We start from the raw sequence: 10,044 nt of genomic DNA on the forward strand, positions 1-10,044 counted from the left end.
GAAAAACATCTAGGAGTGTTGGTACCATACGATTTGAAGTCTTACGCTAACTGTGACAAAAGTTTCTTTCGAGCAAATCTTACACTGATAAAATTGAAACGCATTTCCACATAATCTTCAACAATTTTATCCGTCGCCATTTGGATCACGGAAACGTAGTATTTCCTACCTCACTCCAAAAGGATAAGGGCATTCTGGAACGTACCCAACGGAAGACCGTGGAATCAGTTCGGGGGTTGAAATTTAAGTCTTATGGAGAGCACCCCCAATCACTGAACCTTCACCCCTTGGAGGAAAGGAGTCTTAGAGGTGACCTTCTAATGGCTTACAGCATGGTAAATATTTCTGAACATCCCCTCAAACACTTACTTAAGCATAGTCCCAACACAAATCTCAGGGGTAACACCCAGAAACTGGAGACACAACTCAGCAGAACTGACTGTAGGCACACTTTATACTCCTTAAGAGTAGTCGAATGCTGGAATTGTTTGCCGGTTGAGCTAGTTCAAACGACTTCCCAGGAGTCCTTTAAAAGCAAACTTGACAAATTCTTAAGAACTACTATGATTTATCGTTTTTTTATTTTTCCTCTTTTATAGATAATATACCTAGGTTCCTGCCTGGAGGTATCGGTGATCCACTGCTACTAGACGCGGAAGCCGGTTAAGTGAAAGCTACTTCTATTCCGTTCAAAAGCATTTGGACCATTTGACATGTTCAAAGAGTGGGTAGTTCAACGCTACTCAAGGTCATGAAGAAATCCCTCAATCCGTTTGATGAAGATGAGCCTGGGGGTCTTTCTTCTTCCTCTAAACCACCAAATTGGCAATACGCAGGGACTGCATCACCCGGGAGAAGCGAATTGCAAGTAGGCTTGTTTATAAATGATAAGAATTCGTATCCGTGATTATCACTTATAAAGCATTGACATTGTTATGTGTTTTTATATAATTGAATACCAAGTGGAATTACTTCATATGACCCAATAGTCCTTATGATGGTGATTTTAATAGGGTTATGTTGGAAGGAAAATTAGAAACGGCCAAACTAAGACCGTCAGTTGGTTAAATCATTAACTGCTAAATTGAATCGTATTGATGGCACATTAGAATGGCAGTTTATGGGCCTGTCTATTCTTATTATTGTAATTAGCACCTTTTGTCTAAATAACCACACTTTAACTACTCGAAATAAACATCGACGAACTTAATCTCCCCTCTGCTTATTGCGACATATCCTCGTGACGTCGACAAGCTTTTGCTGTAACCACTATAAAGGATGGGTTCTACACGGATTCTTCGTTATTCCATAGCCTTAGCAAACGTATGTTTTTTAAAATGTTATTCTCACCCACTGATGAAAACCTCATGCTTTTGTCGTATCCAAGCTGGTTAGTATGATTAACAGGTACAGAGATGTTACTCAAATCTAAGTATTCAAACATGTGATTGACTACTGAACCATATTTGTTGAGAGTATTCGCGACTGTCGTCGTTCCACGTAACTGCACACAATCTCCAAAAAAACCTTTAAGGTCTTATATACATAGTAAAAATTTGATACCACATCCACCATTTCACTCATAATTAGGGTTTGTTTCTGATTACAATTCGCCTTCGATATGAGTTGTCCAGTGCTTCAGTAGATAAAAGTGTTTTCATTCGTAAAGTTAGACTATGTGTTGACTACAGTATATATCACTCTTAAAATATTTTAACCACCGTAGATCGGCGTAATTAATCTAATATTCATAGTTTAGACTCGTTTGATTTTGATTATCCTCATCATATCGACACAGATCGAATGGACTTTCTTTCTGCTATTCAGTGTCAAATTTCAGATAGTCAGTCAAGAACAAAAGCTAGCCAACAACGTGCATTATCCAGTATATACAATTCAGAACAAATTGGTGTTGCAGCAGCCCAAGAACTTATTGAACAAGGAGAAAAATTAAATCGTGCTGAACAGAAACTTGAAGAAATTAGTGAATTGCAAAAAGACAGTCAAAAGAAAATTAATACTTTATCTAGTGTTTTCGGTGGATTTAAAAACATTTTTTCTCGAAGGTAAGTAAAAAGATGAATATAAGCCATAATAGAATATGATTTTATTTGAGAAAACCAGATACAAAGTAATTTATTCATGTTATCTGCTTTCCATGTTTCTTTTCTATTATTTTGACTTTCAATAAAACCATCGATGTCTTTGAAAATGAAAAAGGTTTATGTTAGATGAGAATCCTTACTAAATATCCAGAAAATGAGTAGTTTGAAGTCACGTCCATTACTTTAAATCATTTTATTAACTATACTTTAATATTTAATATCCATACAGTAGGCTTGGATATTATTTTAAATTATTATTGTGATTACTAGGTGGTGTATTTTCTATTACGAACAGTATTCATAATCATTAGCAAATTAAAAGTTTATTTACTGGTGATAACCCATATTTATCGTTTAGTAAGGTTAATTAAATAAGTTTTGTCAGAATGAGGGTTTGTGGAGATTGTAGTAATTTAATGGTTAGATGCAGGCTCATTGTTCTAGAGCTTAAACTTTCGCACGCGAGGCCGAAGACCTTGCGTCGGAATCCCGCATGCGGGGTCGTGGATGCGCGTCCGTTGCTTCCAGTCTTTCAATAACGGTCTAGCTTAACTCATGGATTCTACTTTTAAACAAGTTTTGTTTCTCAAAATTTCAATAAATGATGAAATAGATTAAGGATTTTGTTGGTTCAGTAGTTGAAATTCAAAAATGAATCACAGATTCGAATTCAATAGTTTAAGGTTCCAGTAGAAATTTTCTGCACTTTAATCTCTCAACATATCACATTTAATGTGTTTAGTTTAATCACACTTTTTGGTATAGGCGGCACATTTTTTACTTCTCTCTCAGATAATATTCAGTGTATGTATTTTTGTATATGTATGCATGAAATTTCAAGTACAACTCAATTTACTTGGATATTATAAGTTTTCTAATCTTTTTTGTTTAAAATTACGTCGTTTATTCACGTCAAATTTGTCAATTAGATTTTTTTCCAAATTCGTTTATCCTTCTTCGTTCCATTTATCGAATTCGATGTAGGACTTCTAAAGATAATCTTCCTCTCTTTGGATTAAAACCCTTACTTACTAAATATCAATGCCGTCACATCCAAAATACGGGAGGTCGTTTTGTTCAGTTCAGTTATTTAGTGAATAATAGAAATAGGCTAATGTGATAACTTATTCAAACGTAATGTTACCATCTCATATTCTGAATTTTACTAAAAATGGGATTATTAGTTTGAGACAAACATCACATAGTCGATTACAATTTTGTCGTAAAATGTTCATGTTTCACGTCTCACCTCTGAAAATAACCGAGTAACCAAAACTCTTGAATCTTGGTTGAAATCATACCTACTCGTAGTTTATTTCCTTTGAACAGGACATATACCTGTTAGTTTTTTTTATTCTGTTTACTATTCGAAAATCAACCGGATATGTGTATTCACATGTTGTATATAATTTCGTCTAATCAGTTAGCGCTAAATAACTAAGTACATGGAAAAATAAATTGACAAAGTCATCCATTAGTAGTAAAGATGATCAACGGATTTTTCATTTATGTATCCCATTATTTTGTGCCTTGAAGTACAATATTGATTACAGTGAGAGCATTGTAGATAAGATCTTATAGTTTCAAACTGAAATATAATATCAAGTCACAAGTTTAGTGACTATTTGATACATAGGATCTCAGTTGGTATTTGAAAACCGTACGCTAATTGATAATTGTGCATATGAACTCCATTTTTATTACAATTTGAAAAATAAACAACTTCTGGTGGGTTTTTTACATGTTTAAGTTATGAAGTCGAAATCAAATATTTTGCATAGTCAAGTTTCATCAATAACGATTTTAAAGATGGTTGGTAATTAATAATACGGTCTGAGGACTCATCGGTTATAATCTAGAAATTACACAACCATTTTGAATTTCTGATCAACTTACTGTAAATTACTACTGATTAATGTTAATTTTCATGGGTTATTTTCCGACAGACAATCACAACCTGTTCCTCAAAGCTCCTCCGTGATAGACAAGACGTTGAATAATAGAAATCAAAGTAATCTGAGACAATCAATTCAATGTGAAAATTCATGGGGCAATCAGTACACAAGTACATTGCAACAAAAGGTGATTGTAAGTTATTAGCATATCTCATTGAGACAATTATTACTATATATTATGTGAAAGTGAACAACTTGTTCACCTACATCACTTGTTGACTACCATCCCAAGCCATTATCTAATAATAATAATAGTTTATTCATCACTATAGATTTGATTACAGTGGGAATTTCTTAGCATTACCATCTGAATTGCATTCTTCCCAGGATCCTATTATTACATTCATGTTTAGAATAAAAGATAGGTGTGTGAAGTCAACATATGCTAAAGAATTGTTACCTCCTTGGTATGCACCTATCAAGTTTAATAGTAATTACTCGCAAGTTATGTGACGCTAATCAAAGCAATCACCTTGACGAATGCTACTAAGAGCGTGACTACGCAAAGAAGCTTTAAGTCAGAAAGTAGACGTTATTTTCCACAATATGAAAAATTTTACTTCGTTAAGTATTCTATTTTATGTGGGAAGGTAACGGCGCTTTAACCGGGTTGGTGGACACGGAGGGTCTACCTAGGGGAGTTGGAAAACCCTGATTACAAACCAATGGTGCACATGGGCTCCAGGATCCTGAAGGAACAAATGGCGTACGAATCAATCGTTGATCACCGGCTACCATGGGATTGCATCTCCTCACGATGCTCCACTGCCTTGTAGATCAGATCTTTCGGTCAAAGGCTCCGGGTGTGGGCCCCTAAGAAAACCACCTGCTTCAGTTTGGGCACCTGGGCAGTATCACAGCCCTCACACAAATCGAATGAGATTTGTGAGGCGCATATGTATCTGGTGCTTCCTTGTACCAATATTTGTGTTTAAATAAAAATAAATAAAAAAACTCATCTTAATCATGCAAAAGATTGAAAATCATAAATCGTCAAACTCAATTGCTTGTACAGAAAGAAGTGCCGTTTGGTGAGTGCTATATGAGTTTTGCAGCAGTCTTCATCCTCATTATCTATCTGTAATAAAGTGCTTCTTAGGGTATTTATATGATAATAGATAGGTTACTGAGGAATAGGGTTAAATTACGACCTCTGAATGATAGACTTCTCTATTCATGGGGAACCATTTCTGGACTATCTGTGGTCGGGCCTAGAATCTCTGACTGATAATGTCTCGGCTAAGGCAAACTATCCTACCACTGATGAATTCACTTCATTTCCGTTAATATCATATCTCTTTTTCCTGTAAATAGGAACCCAACAACACCTCGAAATCTGCTGATGCTGAGTTTGAAAACAATTTAGCTTTGATGGGCGATGGCATGTCTCGATTAAAAAGTTTAGCTCAAGGTATGCATAATGAATTAAGAAATCAAAATGACCAACTTGATCGAATGGCACCGCAAATTCACCGAGTCACTGATACTATGTCAAATCAAAATCGTCAAATAAACAAATTATTAGGAATCCGACCAAAATAAACTGTTACTTCTTTCTTTTCTTCTGTGATTTCACTTTTTTTTTCAACTAAGATATTAATGCAGTAAATGCTGATGCACCGGTCTTGTTTGAGTATTTCGTTCGAAGAGACCTTTATTTCTGTTAATGTTTGATTTGTTCTTTTTTTGTTGGCTATTCCCAACTGATTACATGTACACAGTTTGTTATTTTAATTGATTTATTGTTATTTTTTAATAAACTATCAATATTCTCTTTTCTTATACATAGAAATAGTAACTTAGTTGGTGAACTATAAGGATTTTTGTTAAGTGGTTTCAGTATGGTTAATCGATCTTTGTAAATGAGGAACTATTTAAGAAAAAACAACTGTCCATTTCCAATCCCAATAAAGATATAGTAGAACAAAGCTGATAGTTATTGAAGCATTAACGAACAAAATTCCTTTGCGAATGTTGAAGAATCAAAGTCGCCAAGATTGAAACAAATAATTTCAATTAGGGTGTAATTAGTCAAATATGTTGTTATATCTAGAGCTTTGATTCTTCCTATGCCGCGTACTACTAGACTACTTGAACGATCGAACCCGCAACGTCTCAAGTAAGAAGACAGAAGGCTAGTAAGTAGGAATTTTATTCCCCAGAACAGTGTCAAAATATAGTACAAAAATCTCATATATTTATAGTTTTTGGCTGAAGGTAAATCATCATTTCGGACAGCCAATAGGCACGTAGGAGGTCATTCTTATCCATCCAATAGGGAAGCTACACGTCGACATTCTAGAATGTTCCCCTAGTGGTTTACCAACGAGCCATCCTTACATATGTTATTATATATTTAAACAAATGTGTTCTGTAAATTGACGTCCTAGTTTAACGTGTTAATTGCTCGCTTGAAATAAATAAATTCCATCAACCAGTATCATTTTTAGTTGAGTAGTGGAACTCTAAATTCAATTTGGTTTAGTTTTGAACTTTTGACAAAATCTATCATAAGTATAGGTTGATAGCATTTTAGGTGTACAGAAAATGGTTGAGAAAGAGTATTCAGCTTTAACATGTAATGACTGGTGTTACTCACCTATTTATTTGAACAATGTAAAAAATAAACGTATAAATTTGGCAATCAGATGCGTAACCACAATACCATTAGTTATTTTATATTCACTTATATAGTTAATTGTAACCTTCTACCAACGTACTGATTCATATACACACTTGTCAGTATTTACGTCTTTTAACTTAATTATCGATTGTCTACTTAAACGATATATAAACACAATTATCAACTTGTACTCGGAGCTGACTAATTTACTAATTCAATGTTTCACTCTTGGTCTATCAGCTAGTAATAACCATGTACGAATTTTACGTATTCTCAACATATTTTGTATCAGACTTTTTAAATATTGGGTCATCTAAATAGGATCAGTCTAAAGTATAATATACAAAAACTAAGCATCTACATATTTTACTGAGGTCAAATGTGCTATGATAAACTCCATTACGTCAACTGAGTTCACTTTTCAACAAGTTTTTGTATGCTACCCATCATAAAATGTGAGCTAACCTCATTAATCAGAAGGGGTTTTGTGGAGATTTCAGTATTTTCATAGTTGAGATCATGAGTCAATTGAAGCTAGACCACCATGGAAGCACTGGACGGCCGTTTCGTCCTATTGTGGGTTTCTTCAGCAGTGTGCATCCACGATCCCGCCTCGCGAGATTCGAGTGAAGTGGTGGCTTAGTAGTTAAAGTATTCAGCTAAACTATCGGGTCTTAGGTTTCAACCTCTCATTTTGTCTAGACAATCAAGTAATATTACAAGCCTTAACATTCAAAGCTAAACACATATGCACGTAATTGTTGTTAAATGATTTTGTTGTATCCCGTGGAGAATTATGAATGGTAACTTTGAGAACTATCTATGGACCAATATGATATATATATTTCCTATTGTATAGTTATTGAGTAACTAAACTATTCATATTCGTGTCCCTTTTATTATGGGCTTTATTTTGACCTATAGACTATTATTATACGATTTACCATTCTTGAGTTATACCCAGTCTATTAATTACTGTTCCCCTTATTCACAGCCACACTTAGCTAAATCTTGTACAAATGTTATTTTCTATCTTATTGGTACGATGTGGTCAGTTTGTTTGGTATATAAACACAGTATGTTTGAGAATAATGATTCATATTGCAGAGTCTGTTATTGGTGTTCTGGACTTAACTGGTTGGGCTAGGCAGATAGCAGGACCGAGTAGTACTCAAGACTGCTCATACGGCTTTTGTGCATCATTGGGCGTTCATACACCAAACAGAGCACGCACCCACTCACACGTTATAACAGATTTACATTATCAATAATTCAAAGAAAAGATCTATGCGAAAATGCATTTTTTTTTAAAAAAAATTGTTTAAAGTATAAATCATATAAACTAAATTAAAAGTTAAATTGAACATTTGTTATCCATCAGTAGATATGTGTATACATATGTGAATAACCAACGTTCAAAAAAGTAAAACCGGTATCAGAATAGAAATTCAAGTTTATGAGAGAAATGGAATTGATATAAACAAATGAACACTTATTATGACGATCATTCATTAACAATATCATATTACCAAAGAACTGTAATATCAATCTCTTAAACATAATGATTTTAGTTTATTAATTAGTCAAATTAGTAGTATCTATGGTAAGAGAAGGATAGATCTTTGAATCTAAAGTCCATGTTGCACGTAATTCAGAATTTGATATTTTGCAATCATGTTCAATTTCATTGTTATTATCATTAGAATATAAAGTATTATTGATTGATTGATTATCTTGTATCCAAAATGATACATCATTATTTTGAGTATTAATATGAACAGAAGTATTTGAATAATCATTTTGAAGTTTTCCGGATAGAATACGACGTTTCACAGGAAAACATCTTTGAACTGATGTATTATTATTAATTAATGGAGTATGTAAAATAGTTTCACACGTTGAACTATTGACTTGTTTTGATGAAGTTGATAGTTTTTTCTCTTCAATAACAGTTTCAAGGCATTTATCAGTATGAGTTTTGATGTTTAGAAAGTTATTTGGACCAGTATAGACATTGGTACTTTTTAATGCTGAATATAAAGATCATAAAACGAAAGGGATATTTTTCAGTTAAATATTGTTATGTCCCGATAACAATAGTGAATGGTAACTTGTGGGATCCATTTATGGACCAATATTATGCATATAATTTTTATCGTATAATTGCTAAATAATCAAACTATTCATACTCATGTTCCCCTTATTATAAGGTTTATTTTGACCTATTGACTATTATTGTACGATTTACCATTCTTGAGTTATCCCTAATCTATTAATTACTGCCTCCCGCATTCACAGACACATATGACTAAATCTTGTACAAATGTTATTTTCTATCTTATTGGTACGATGTGGTCAGTTTGTTTGGTATATAAACACAGTATGTTTGAGAATAATGATTCATATTGCAGAGTCTGTTATTGGTGTTCTGGACTTAACTGGTTGGGCTAGGCAGATAGCAGGACCGAGTAGTACTCAAGACTGCTCATACGGCTTTTGTGCATCATTGGGCGTTCATACACCAAACAGAGCACGCACCCACTCACACGTTATAACAGATTTACATTATCAATAATTCAAAGAAAAGATCTATGCGAAAATGCATTTTTTTTTAAAAAAAATTGTTTAAAGTATAAATCATATAAACTAAATTAAAAGTTAAATTGAACATTTGTTATCCATCAGTAGATATGTGTATACATATGTGAATAACCAACGTTCAAAAAAGTAAAACCGGTATCAGAATAGAAATTCAAGTTTATGAGAGAAATGGAATTGATATAAACAAATGAACACTTATTATGACGATCATTCATTAACAATATCATATTACCAAAGAACTGTAATATCAATCTCTTAAACATAATGATTTTAGTTTATTAATTAGTCAAATTAGTAGTATCTATGGTAAGAGAAGGATAGATCTTTGAATCTAAAGTCCATGTTGCACGTAATTCAGAATTTGATATTTTGCAATCATGTTCAATTTCATTGTTATTATCATTAGAATATAAAGTATTATTGATTGATTGATTATCTTGTACTTCTCTTGTTTGGATAGTATCTATATGGTACCATTAGGTATGATATACAGTGTAGTTAAAGGTAGATGACATTATTCTATGTTTGGTAAACTATATACATTATCACTAGCTAATATCACTGAGAAAGTATACAGTTTCACAGATCACTATACACGTAATACAATCGATTTAGTAATGCGGAGAGAATTATTTTAGATGTCATAACTACTTTTGTTAATGCAATTATTGTTTAGAATGAACAATCTCGAATTACAACTAATGAGAAGGAAGTCAACACTAATTAATCTGAAATTTTTTTACCATGACTTATTCAGCGG

At 33.2% G+C, this 10,044-nt stretch overlaps 2 protein-coding genes across 3 annotated transcripts in view; one reads left to right on the forward strand and one right to left on the reverse strand.

Annotated features, from left to right (window-relative positions):
* Positions 1 to 734: 734 nt before the first annotated feature.
* Positions 735 to 5,841, forward strand: Smp_043940.1 (synaptosomal associated protein, putative; the record flags this gene model as incomplete). 2 transcript variants are annotated; one of them, XM_018793943.1, is made up of 4 exons in its annotated part: positions 735 to 868; positions 1,828 to 2,066; positions 4,052 to 4,187; positions 5,375 to 5,841. In XM_018793943.1, 4 exons carry the CDS (start codon positions 752 to 754, stop codon positions 5,600 to 5,602), a joined length of 720 nt encoding a protein of 239 aa, XP_018647100.1. The 2 variants fall into 2 exon arrangements, with proteins under 2 accessions (XP_018647100.1, XP_018647099.1); XM_018793932.1 differs by having other exon boundaries at positions 752 to 868; positions 4,052 to 4,193; positions 5,375 to 5,602.
* A 2,417-nt stretch (positions 5,842 to 8,258) lies between these two features.
* Positions 8,259 to 10,044, reverse strand: part of Smp_145820 (Rac guanyl-nucleotide exchange factor, putative) — a gene marked incomplete at both ends in the record, with an annotated part of 26,776 nt that continues 24,990 nt past the window's right edge. The window contains one exon of the mRNA XM_018793954.1: positions 8,259 to 8,713. Within this exon, the coding sequence (XP_018647101.1) occupies positions 8,259 to 8,713 (455 nt within the window). The remainder of the gene's footprint in view (positions 8,714 to 10,044) is intronic.

The sequence above is a fragment of the Schistosoma mansoni genome, assembly GCF_000237925.1.
Source record: "Schistosoma mansoni, WGS project CABG00000000 data, supercontig 0194, strain Puerto Rico, whole genome shotgun sequence".
Taxonomy (NCBI): Eukaryota; Metazoa; Platyhelminthes; class Trematoda; order Strigeidida; family Schistosomatidae; genus Schistosoma; species Schistosoma mansoni.